The sequence below is a fragment of the Myxine glutinosa genome, chromosome 1 (genome assembly GCF_964187855.1).
Source record: "Myxine glutinosa chromosome 1, kmMyxGlut1.1, whole genome shotgun sequence".
Taxonomy (NCBI): Eukaryota; Metazoa; Chordata; class Myxini; order Myxiniformes; family Myxinidae; genus Myxine; species Myxine glutinosa.
Genome location: NC_136261.1, coordinates 270,488,362 through 270,500,645, shown reverse-complemented (window position 1 = coordinate 270,500,645; position 12,284 = coordinate 270,488,362). Strand labels below are relative to the sequence as shown.

Here is a 12,284-nt window from a genome sequence, read left to right as displayed (position 1 = left end):
TGTGCTCTCACTTGCACAGCCAATCACGTGCTTCACTACCAATTCCAGTGTGCATTCCCATACGCGCTCTACCATTCCAGGTGCGCATCCTTCCATTCCAGGTGTACATCCTCTCTCACCTGCCACAACCAACTCACGCTCCGTGTCACTCTCACTACTCTCACTTCCACACTCGGTCGCGCACTCACCCTTACTTTTGACAGCGCACTCTTTCCTCATGCACCCGTCCGTTACACACCTTTCTCGTGCATCCTCTTGCGCACACTCTCCCGTTACACCCTCTGTAACACTCACCACAGATGTGCACTCTTTCGTTACATCCTCTGTAACACTCCCCAGTCCGCGCTTCCATGTGCCCCCTCGCACACGCGCTACGACCAACTCACTCTCGACAGCACACTCACTCCTTGGCGCGCACTTTTTCCTCACACACCCCATAGTCGGACATTCTCACACACCTCCTCTTTCACACACCGTACCTGTCACACACTTCACCAGCGGCCTCTCACGAACACCCGGGTCCAAATCAACCCCCAAGCCGACTGAAGCTTACCTCACACCATATACATTTCCGCGTATATCGCCACTCACCTTGGCACCTCGTCTCCGCACCTCCGCACCTCCTTCGCCACCTGCAAACTCTTTATTTGGTTAGTGAGCACAACATCACGATTTGAGCACCGACCTTGTACATATTCCATCACCTCCTCCTTTATCTCCCTCTTAGTTTCCCTCCATCTCTTCTTAATTTCAATCACCCCTTCTTCCACCTCCTCTAATTTTTCCTTTACCTCCTTCATTTCCCGGTGCGCCCCCTCTATCTCTTCCTCTAACGCCACCTTGACCGTTTCTATGTGCGTCCTCACCTCCCGGTCCTTCGTCTCCATTACTTCTGTCACCTCGTCCAACCTCGTTGTCAGTCCCTCACGTACCATCTGACATTCCCTCTTCGTCGCTATCAAGTCGTCTTTTAGTTCTTTCTGAGTCGCTTTTAACCCTCCTAGTACCGCAGTGTTCCTTTGTACCTGCTCCACTAACTCCGTCTGTCCCACCGTCAGCTGTTCCACCTCCTGCGTCAGACCCTCTATTCCCCCCTGTAACCTAGCCGTATTATTCCTCACCTCTTTCTCCATACGCTTCTCACCTCGCTTTATCTCCTCGCGTACCCCCGAGACCTCCTCGCTTACACCTCGTCGTATTTCCTCCTTCATCTCCTCCATCTCTTTTGTGGATGCCGCCCTCATCTGTCCTAATTCATCCCTTTGGGCATCTAATTTGGTTTCTACCTCGATTTTCACCTCCTCTATCTGCTCTCCCATTTGTTTAATTTCCCGGGCCGATTGCTCCCCTATTTCCCGCAATTTGTTTTCCATCTTGTTTTCTAACCTCTCTAACCCATTTTCACCCCCTCTATCTGATTCTCCTGGGCAGCCATTCTATTTTCCACCCCCGTTAACCCATTTTTCACCTCTTTTATCCCGTTGTCTAACCCCTCAAATTTATTGTCTAAACGTTCACTGGTACCCCTTGCTTTGTCCCTCATTGCTCCCATTTGGCCCCCCATTTCTCCCATTTGGCCCCCCATTTCTCCCATTTTGGCTTCTAGCCCCATATTCGCCATTAGTATGGCTGCATTAATCTGCGCCATGAGGTCCCGCACATCAATTCCCCCTATTTGCGCAGCGGGCGCGGCTACCGCGCGCTCGTGCGAGCTGCCACTTTGTGCGTCTGATACCACGTGCGCGAGAGCGCCATTTTGTGCACCTGATACCTCCTCAACCACCTCCTCATTGCTCTCCTCCATTTCCTCCCTCTCGTCCTGGGTTACCCCTAACCCCTCTTCTAGCTCACCCACCTGCATCCAATCGCCTTGACTATCCATGGCACGATGTTCAATTTAAGATTTTACAAAACAAATTTCGGCCCACTCGTAATTTGAGCGCACGAAGCGCTTCAGGTCCGTTCTCGCTCCTGGCACCAATTGTTACGGACCGCGGATAAGATGTTAATTTGCCGAGCGGATGGCACCGCGGCCCTAACAGTTACCCCGACTAACCCGAATCCTGAACGTTGGCCAAAATCGCGCCACAGATATTCAATATGGAAAAGACAAAAGCGACACGGATGTGAAGGAGAAGAAGAAGACAAAAAGGTTTTGCAATACGAATACAATTTATTACTATTTACAACCAAAAGAAACCAAGGAAGAAGGAAAGATAATAAAATAAAGACAGAAGGAATCAAGGAGACACAGTGCAATGCTAGCTTACCTACAGTCTTAATTAACCCAGGGACAAGACAAACAGAACAAACTCACGTACACGAATGAGGAAATTGCAGGCAGGAATGACAGGAGGTGGGTGGCTGGAGGGGGAGGAAGGCACGGAGCTGGCTGGAGCTTGATCCCGCACGGGACGTCGGGCTGGACCTCGACGGCCGCCGATGCCACCGATCCTGTCGTGTGCGCGCTGTAACGGGTCGGAGCTGCTTGGTGGAGCCAACGCTGCTGGTGGGGGGTCTGGCGTGACAGGTTCTCTCTCCCTCTCTCACAAACTCCAGGACTCTCTTCAGGCTTGTCTGTGTTCTGATCTCCTCCCTCCTCGACTCTCTCTGGGGGCGTCTTCCTCGGGTTATATAAGCCCCACCCTTGACCCTTTTGCGAACCTCCCCCAAACGTTCTTTCTCCGCCCTCTAAAGCCAACCCCTCGTTCTGGGTTGGTCGGCAAGGGCTGGTTCACTCCTCCCCTCTATGACGAGGTGGAGACACGCCCTTCTTCCCCGACCTTACCTCGTGGCCAATGGTGGTTTTGGGGCAATTCGAGCTAGCCCCAGCCAAAGGGCAACAATGGCGAACGACGAAAACCGCCCAAACGCAGTTGGCAATTGCAGCAAACCTGGCAAACCTGGCACTTTGAAGATGCCATGTCGGAGGGATCTACTTAATTTAATGCAGTGCAATGGAGTGTCAATTAATGGAAGACACAGCCTTACACTAATACACATAATAAGGATATAACTACTGAGCAGGGATATATGGTGTCCTTCGTGTATGTTTTATGGAATTAACTACGGGAACGCCCTTTGACCTTTATACACAGACTGGAGGCAGGAGGGTCCAGAATAAAGCAATAATAAAAAAAACACAATAAAAAAAACACAATCCTCATATCCACAACAATACTTTAATATACATCGTGGTTCTTTGCCCTAGGATTGCAAAAACAATTCTCAATTCTTTGCAATCATCAGAAACTCAAAGTTCATATTAAGTATCCCCAGCAGCATCATGCATTGTATCGTTGCACGAGCTACAAACAATGTTACATCATGGTCCTACGCATAAAAATAGTCTCTGGCAAAAAGTAGGTTGTGAGGTGCATCGGGCAAGCGTGCCGCATCATCCGCACGTCTGTATCCTAGCAGGTCCATGACTTTACCGCAGTAGGCCTGCACTTCGGCGACATCGTCTTGTGACAGCTTTTTTTGCCAGGCATAGAGAGCAGCACGTGCATCCAGGGAACCCACCTGTAAAAATAAAGTCAATTTACTTTTACCACAATAGCAAAGGATGGTGCTCAAGTGTGCAAATTGTTCCATACAGTTAAATATGCACTTGCTTTCCTCATTTCTCCCAGGCTAGTTTTTTTTTTTTACCCCACGCACGCCAGGTGAAAACCAGGGTTAAGCATTTGGTTCACGTGTGTGTGTGTGTGTGTGTGTGTGTGTGTGTGTGTGTGTGTGTGTGTGTGTGTATGTGTGTGTGTGTATGTGTGTGTATGTGTATGTGTGTGTGTGTGTATGTATCTGTGTGTGTGTATGTGTGTGTGTGTGTGTGTGTGTGTGTGTGTGTGTGTGTGTGTGTGTGTGTGTGTGTGTGTGTGTGTGCGTGCACAAGCATCCGTTTATGATTGACGAACAACTTCATTTCAATCGAAGTTTATATTTTGAACACGAATCAGAAAATGAATCTGTAGTTTAGCAGGACATTGGCTCTGAATCCGGCCCGATCGAACATGCGCAAAGAGGAGTGAGATTTTTAAAAAAAAATTTTTTTTTGCTATGTCTGCTTGCATGGCTGTCAAACAAAATGGGAAATCATTCCAAACAGGAAACTTACTGTTTTTAAGGACGTCATAAAGGACACAAACAACAAGCATGAAGAACTAATGTGACGCGTTATTTCGGATGATGTAATGGACGCTGGCTGCGTCAATGGCGGTAAACCTCCAATTTATCTTTTTCTACAACCATCAAAATCTTTATTTTATTTCAATTTAATTATATACTTGAACAATGGAGAACACAAATTGTCTTTTTGCCACTTAAATAAACCTCCCGTTTAGCAGTACTTGGACGAAATACGATGGCGTTTTACATCATCACAACCAATCAAATTTGCTGCTCGAAGACTGCGCTATGTAAGGTGTTCTATGAACTCTCTAGTTTTGAAATGTAAAAGAAGTGTAAGATCTAATGTGTTGGTCAAATCTAATAAGTATATTTGGAGTATTGCCAGAAAATAGTAAAAGCAACAATCTTTTGCAGGTATTTTGAACAGTAACATTGCTGTGTATCTTACTATAATTCACCAAATGTCTGTCTGTCTGTCTGTCTGTCTGTCTGTCCGTCCGTCCGTCTGTCTGTCTGTTCCCAGGTACCGCAAAAACGGCTGAACCGATCACAACGAAATTTTGGGTGGGTAATCCTGGGACTCTCTGGAGTAAATAGGCTATATTGTTTTCCCAATTTTCCAATTTTTCTAATTTTCCAGTTTTTCCAAACACGATGGAATAATATTTACCAATATGAAGTGATGTGGCTTTTATTTAAATTCTACAAATACTGTTTAGATTTTGATGATTTGCGTGTGATATGATTTAACGGATGTTTATATAAATCGTTTAAAATAAAAAAAAGCCTTCAATTTCCGATATTTTGCCTTTTCATTTGGGCCTCCCAATTGAAGCCACATCCTTAGGGCAGGTACCGTTGCTAGTATACAAAATTGATAGTTACAATACACCGGGAACACAAATGCCTTTTAACTTTTTGTTATGCTTTTATGTTATGTTGGTCGAAAGACAAAGTAGCTTTCAGACTTACCTGGAAAGGATCTCCTTCGTCTCCATAGTGCTGTCCGCGCACCATGGCAAAGGCGAAGTTGAGGAGATCTGGAGTTGGAGTGAGGCCTAGGAAATTGTACATGGCAGAAAGTGCCTGCTTTGGCCTGTGCACCACATCTTCATATCTCACCAGCATGTAACGACCACGGAGCCACTCAGGTTGTTGCAGAGCCAGCTCGAGTGATCTACGCTGACCTTCGCAAATAAGTCCGAGAGCCGCCAGAGCGTTCAGTCTGGTCGAGCCACGGCTGCGGTGACGTAGCAGTTGCGGTGCCTGTATAAATCCTCCAGGAACTTCTGGTTCGTCTTCCCGAGGTTGCAAGTTGCTGTAACGGAGGACCTGCAGGCTCTCTCTGATCAGCCCTTCCTTGGATTTTAGTCGCGAACTTGCAACAGCTCGAGGATCTCGAACAAGATGTATGACCTGTGAAGTATGCATGGGGAAGACAATCAGATTAATGAGTTTAGAAAAGTGTAACACATTCTAATGTTGAGCCACATTGGTTAAATGCAACTTTGTGTGGGGTCTAACATCGGCTATGTGGCAACGGCCTCTCGCGGAGGTGTGAGGAGCCGATGGGAGGAGTGGGGGGTGGGGGGGCATAAATTCTTTATGTAAATGTGTACCAAGTAGCACCACCTAGTGGTGGTCGCAGAGGGTTTTACAATTTCCTTCTTTAACTGAGAAACACTGAGGTTGAAACACTCTTTGCATGGGTAAATTTGTCCTCCTGCCCTTCTCCCCTTTCCCCCAAAATGGAGGGACCTGTCAGCCCCCTCCCCCACCCCCCAACCCCCAAAAGATGTATATGCAGTATATCTCTCTCCCTCCCTTCCATCCCATTTTCCCCCTGCCCTACCCCCTACCCCTCCCTCCCTATCATCCCATACCCCTTCTAGCAGCAAGAGACATGACGACTAATTGGTATGTTAGCGAAGCTATGGATAGGCTTTTCTAGTTACTATATAAAACAAAAAATTAAATTGGAAAATATTTTATTTTAAAAGAGAAAACGTATGAAGGAACTTCTGATCTTCTGATTCTGATTTCTCAGAAAAAAGAAACTTTAGGTTAAGTAATATGAGGATTGTACCAATGGTCTGCACTGAACAGACCAAATGACAGTTGCACATGTATATTTGAATTAAAGTTTGATTTGGCCAATAATGGAAGGAGCGCAACACTACCACTCGCGAAGGCGGAAACCACAAACCTAAAGATTAAGATGGCCAATAAATAGCTAAACAACACAAGTTTTAGCCCCATAACTTCACCCTTATCCTGAGAACATGCGGTAAGTAATATGGCAGATTTCACGAAATACTCCAGTCCAAATATTAGACTAACTTGAAGAATGTTTCAAATGTTGTGAAAAACATGTTAATAAAGGCCAGACGCCAGTTTGGCTTCATGTTACAGGTTGTCTGCTCTTCCATTAGCATTATGCTTTTCAAAAGTTCGCCAAGCGAAAGACAACCAAATATGTTAAGACAGACAAGGCCAGAAACGACATATTTCCTCACAACAAAGCTAGTATAATGTAAACAAACAAACCAAAATGTAAACTAAAAGCAATCACAACACACCCCATTAAGCTACACCAGTGGTGGACAACCGATGCTCATCAGAGGGTCACAGGTCTGGCCCTCAAACTCAAGACCAAACAATTACAAGGTAGGCAGCTGTAAAATGAGTGGAAGTGAAAAACCACAATGCAAAAACGAAAATCACAATAACTGTCCGGAAAAAATGAATGAATAAAAAAAATGAATGAATGAATGAAAATGTACTCGATGAATGAAGTGAAATGAGCGAGTAAATGAGTGAAAGTGGTAGGTAGATGTGTTGCAAGTGACCTGTGGGCCTTGTTGTACAATGGCCACTACTATTCTATACCAGACTATATAATCACACTACCTCCTTCACATTAATCAGTCATCCTGACTTGGTATAAACATCAGGTCATAATATAGTGATACCATACGTTGTTATGAGCTAGGGCTTCATCATTTTAGCTACACTCATCTATGGAGCAAAATATACACATCTGTATTCCCATTGAATGGAAACAAAGCATTATTATCTTGTATTCCTCCCAACAAATGAACCCTGATCATCTCAGAGAAACCTTCCATCCTCTCTAGTCTCGTAGGAAGAGGGGGGTATCATGCACCCCCCGGAAATATACTTCTAATCAGCGTTTCTAGATTGGAAAAATTGTGTCGAAAATGATGAGCTATGTTAAAAAGTTGTCAAAATGTCCCACGTATTAGTTTTATGCAAATTAGTGCCGCCATTATCGAAAAATCTAGTTTTACTATATCTCAACCAATATTGCAGATAACTGAACAAATAAGGTGTCTAGACCCATGTTTTGAGGGTCAAAGATCTTAATAAAACTATTCCTGAAGTGGACACATGTATCTCTGGCATGCTATTATGCAAATTAGTCCTGCCATTACTGCCATTTCCTATTTTCGTAAATGTATTCAATACCTCCGTTAATAGTTCTGCATCTTCGTCGATGCCAACTGATGTTGCTGGATATTCAACCTCCAAACCAACAAGGTAAGAAGTTAACTCAGCTACACACACACACACACACACATGTGGATGTCAGTTTCTGCATGGAATCAGAAACAAGCAGCATCACAGCTGAACTAGCTGGCACCATGTTAGATATAGCTAGCCTCTTAAAATCTACGTAGGTTTCTTGCTTAATTGTTGATATCATTGCTGGTATCACTAAAACATTTGTTAGTGCCAAACATTGCTTCATGGAATCTGCATGGAATCAGAAACAAGCAGCATCACAGCTGAGCTGAGCTAGCTAGCACCATGTTAGATATAGCTAGCCTCTTAAAATCTACGTAGGTTTCTTGCTTAATGGTTGATATCATTGCTGGTATAACTAAAACATTTGTTAGTGCCAAACATTGCTTCATGGAATCTGCATGGAATCAGAAACAAGCAGCATCACAGCTGAGCTAGCGAGCACCATGTTAGATATAACTAGCCTCTTAAAATCTACGTAGGGTTCCAGCTTAATTGTTGTTATCATTGCTGGTATAACTAAAACATTTGTTAGTGCCAAACATTGCTTCATGGAATCTGCATGGAATCAGAAACAAGCAGCATCACAGCTGAGCTAGCTAGCACCATGTTAGATATAACTAGCCTCTTAAAATCTACGTAGGTTTCTTGCTTCATTGTTGTTATCATTGCTGGTATAACTAAAACATTTGTTAGTGCCAAACATTGCTTCATGGAATCTGCATGGAATCAGAAACAAGCAGCATCACAGCTGAGCTAGCGAGCACCATGTTAGATATAGCTAGCCTCTTAAAATCTACGTAGGTTTCTTGCTTAATTGTTGATATCATTGCTGGTATCACTAAAACATTTGTTAGTGCCAAACATTGCTTAATGGAATCTGCATGGAATCAGAAACAAGCAGCATCACAGCTGAACTAGCTGGCACCATGTTAGATATAGCTAGCCTCTTAAAATCTACGTAGGTTTCTTGCTTAATTGTTGATATCATTGCTGGTATCACTAAAACATTTGTTAGTGCCAAACATTGCTTAATGGAATCTGCATGGAATCAGAAACAAGCAGCATCACAGCTGAGCTAGCGAGCACCATGTTAGATATAGCTAGCCTCTTAAAATCGACGTCGGGTTCTTGCTTAATTGTTGTTACCATTGCTGGTATAACTAAAACATTTGTTAGTGCCAAACATTGCTTCATGGAATCTGCATGGAATCAGAAACAAGCAGCATCACAGCTGAGCTAGCGAGCACCATGTTAGATATAGCTAGCCTCGTAAAATCTACGTAGGTTTCTTGCTTAATTGTTGTTATCATTGCTGGTATCACTAAAACATTTGTTAGTGCCAAACATTGCTTCATGGAATCTGCATGGAACCAGAAACAGGCAGCATCAGAGCAGAGCTAGCGAGCACCATGTTAGATATAGCTAGCCTCTTAAAATCGACGTCGGGTTCTTGCTTAATTGTTGTTATCATTGCTGGTATAACTAAAACATTTGTTAGTGCCAAACATTGCTTCATGGAATCTGCATGGAACCAGAAACAGGCAGCATCAGAGCAGAGCTAGCGAGCACCATGTTAGATATAGCTAGCCTCTTAAAATCGACGTCGGGTTCTTGCTTAATTGTTGTTATCATTGCTGGTATCACTAAAACATTTGTTAGTGCCAAACATTGCTTAATGGAATCTGCATGGAATCAGAAACAAGCAGCATCACAGCTGAGCTAGCTAGCACCATGTTAGATATAACTAGCCTCTTAAAATCTACGTAGGTTTCTTGCTTAATTGTTGTTATCATTGCTGGTATAACTAAAACATTTGTTAGTGCCAAACATTGCTTCATGGAATCTGCATGGAACCAGAAACAAGCAGCATCACAGCTGAGCTAGCTGGCACCATGTTAGATATAGCTAGCCTCGTAAAATCTACGTAGGTTTCTTGCTTAATTGTTGTTATCATTGCTGGTATAACTAAAACATTTGTTAGTGCCAAACATTGCTTCATGGAATCTGCATGGAACCAGAAACAAGCAGCATCACAGCTGAGCTAGCTCGCATCATGTTAGCTATAGCTAGCCTCTTAAAATCTACGTTGGGTTCCAGCTTAATTGTTGTTATCATTGCTGGTATCACTAAAACATTTGTTAGTGCCAAACATTGCTTCATGGAATCTGCATGGAATCAGAAACAAGCAGCATCACAGCTGAGCTAGCTCGCATCATGTTAGCTATAGCTGGCCTCTTTACATCTACGTAGGGTTCCACCTTAATTGTTGTTATCATTGCTGGTATAACTAAAACATTTGTTAGTGCCAAACATTGCTTCATGGAATCTGCATGGAACCAGAAACAAGCAGCATCACAGCTGAGCTAGCTAGCACCATGTTAGATATAGCTGGCCTCTTTACATCTACGTAGGTTTCTTGCTTAATTGTTATCATTGCTGGTATCACTAAAACATTTGTTAGTGCCAAACATTGCTTCATGGAATCTGCATGGAATCAGAAACAAGCAGCATCACAGCTGAGCTAGCTAGCACCATGTTAGATAGAGCAGCCTCTTAAAATCTACGTAGGGTTCCAGCTTAATTGTTGTTATCATTGCTGGTATCACTAAAACATTTGTTAGTGCCAAACATTGCTTCATGGAATCTGCATGGAATCAGAAACAAGCAGCATCACAGCTGAGCTAGCTGGCACCATGTTAGATATAGCTAGCCTCTTAAAATCTACATAGGGTTCCAGCTTAATTGTTGTTATCATTGCTGGTATAACTAAAACATTTGTTAGTGCCAAACATTGCTTCATGGAATCTGCATGGAATCAGAAACAAGCAGCATCACAGCTGAACTAGCTGGCACCATGTTAGATATAGCTTGCCTCTTAAAATCTACGTAGGTTTCTTGCTTAATTGTTGTTATCATTGCTGGTATAACTAAAACATTTGTTCGTGCCAAACATTGCTTCATGGAATCTGCATGGAACCAGAAACAGGCAGCATCAGAGCAGAGCTGAGCTAGCTGGCACCATGTTAGATATAGCTAGCCTGAGTAGCCTCTTAAAATCTACGTAGGTTTCTTGCTTAATTGTTGTTATCATTGCTGGTATAACTAAAACATTTGTTAGTGCCAAACATTGCTTAATGGAATCTGCATGGAATCAGAAACAAGCAGCATCACAGCTGAACTAGCTAGCACCATGTTAGATATAGCTAGCCTCTTAAAATCTACGTAGGTTTCTTGCTTAATTGTTGTTATCATTGCTGGTATCACTAAAACATTTGTTAGTGCCAAACATTGCTTAATGGAATCTGCATGGAATCAGAAACAAGCAGCATCACAGCTGAACTAGCTGGCACCATGTTAGATATAGCTTGCCTCTTAAAATCTACGTAGGTTTCTTGCTTAATTGTTGTTATCATTGCTGGTATAACTAAAACATTTGTTCGTGCCAAACATTGCTTCATGGAATCTGCATGGAATCAGAAACAAGCAGCATCACAGCTGAGCTAGCTAGCACCATGTTAGATATAGCTAGCCTGAGTAGCCTCTTAAAATCTACGTAGGTTTCTTGCTTAATTGTTGTTATCATTGCTGGTATAACTAAAACATTTGTTAGTGCCAAACATTGCTTAATGGAATCTGCATGGAATCAGAAACAAGCAGCATCACAGCTGAGCTAGCTAGCACCATGTTAGATATAGCTAGCCTGAGTAGCCTCTTAAAATCTACGTAGGTTTCTTGCTTAATTGTTGTTATCATTGCTGGTATAACTAAAACATTTGTTAGTGCCAAACATTGCTTAATGGAATCTGCATGGAATCAGAAACAAGCAGCATCACAGCTGAACTAGCTGGCACCATGTTAGATATAGCTTGCCTCTTAAAATCTACGTAGGTTTCTTGCTTAATTGTTGTTATCATTGCTGGTATAACTAAAACATTTGTTCGTGCCAAACATTGCTTCATGGAATCTGCATGGAATCAGAAACAAGCAGCATCACAGCTGAGCTAGCTAGCACCATGTTAGATATAGCTAGCCTGAGTAGCCTCTTAAAATCTACGTCGGTTTCTTGCTTAATTGTTGTTACCATTGCTGGTATAACTAAAACATTTGTTAGTGCCAAACATTGCTTAATGGAATCTGCATGGAATCAGAAACAAGCAGCATCACAGCTGAACTAGCTAGCACCATGTTAGATATAGCTAGCCTCTTAAAATCGACGTCGGGTTCTTGCTTAATTGTTGTTATCATTGCTGGTATCACTAAAACATTTGTTAGTGCCAAACATTGCTTCATGGAATCTGCATGGAATCAGAAACAAGCAGCATCACAGCTGAGCTAGCTAGCACCATGTTAGATATAGCTAGCCTCTTAAAATCTACGTCGGGTTCCAGCTTAATTGTTGTTATCATTGTTGGTATAACTAAAACATTTGTTAGTGCCAAACATTGCTTCATGGAATCTGCATGGAACGAGAAACAAGCAGCCTCACAGCTGAGCTAGCTGGCACCATGTTAGATATAGCTAGCCTCGTAAAATCGACGTCGGGTTCTTGCTTAATTGTTGTTACCATTGCTGGTATCACTAAAACATTTGTTCGTGCCAAACAT

General features: G+C 43.1%; 2 protein-coding genes across 4 annotated transcripts in view; one reads left to right on the top strand and one right to left on the bottom strand.

Moving 5' to 3' along the window:
* Positions 1 to 12,284, top strand: part of FAXDC2 (fatty acid hydroxylase domain containing 2) — an 881,086-nt gene that overhangs the window by 380,922 nt on the left and 487,880 nt on the right. The gene's annotated exons all lie outside the window — the stretch shown is intronic.
* LOC137437495 (carbohydrate sulfotransferase 7-like) overlaps positions 2,163 to 12,284 on the bottom strand; it is a 35,673-nt gene continuing 25,551 nt past the window's right edge. Inside the window, exons 6-7 of one of the 2 annotated variants that reach the window (XM_068131873.2) lie at positions 5,104 to 5,547; positions 2,163 to 3,525 (exon numbers count right to left, since the gene is read on the bottom strand). In XM_068131873.2, coding sequence (XP_067987974.2) covers positions 3,334 to 3,525; positions 5,104 to 5,547 — 636 coding nt within the window. In that variant the 3' untranslated portion in view covers positions 2,163 to 3,333. The remainder of the gene's footprint in view (positions 3,526 to 5,103; positions 5,548 to 12,284) is intronic. The other variant, XM_068131864.2, reaches the window with a different exon arrangement.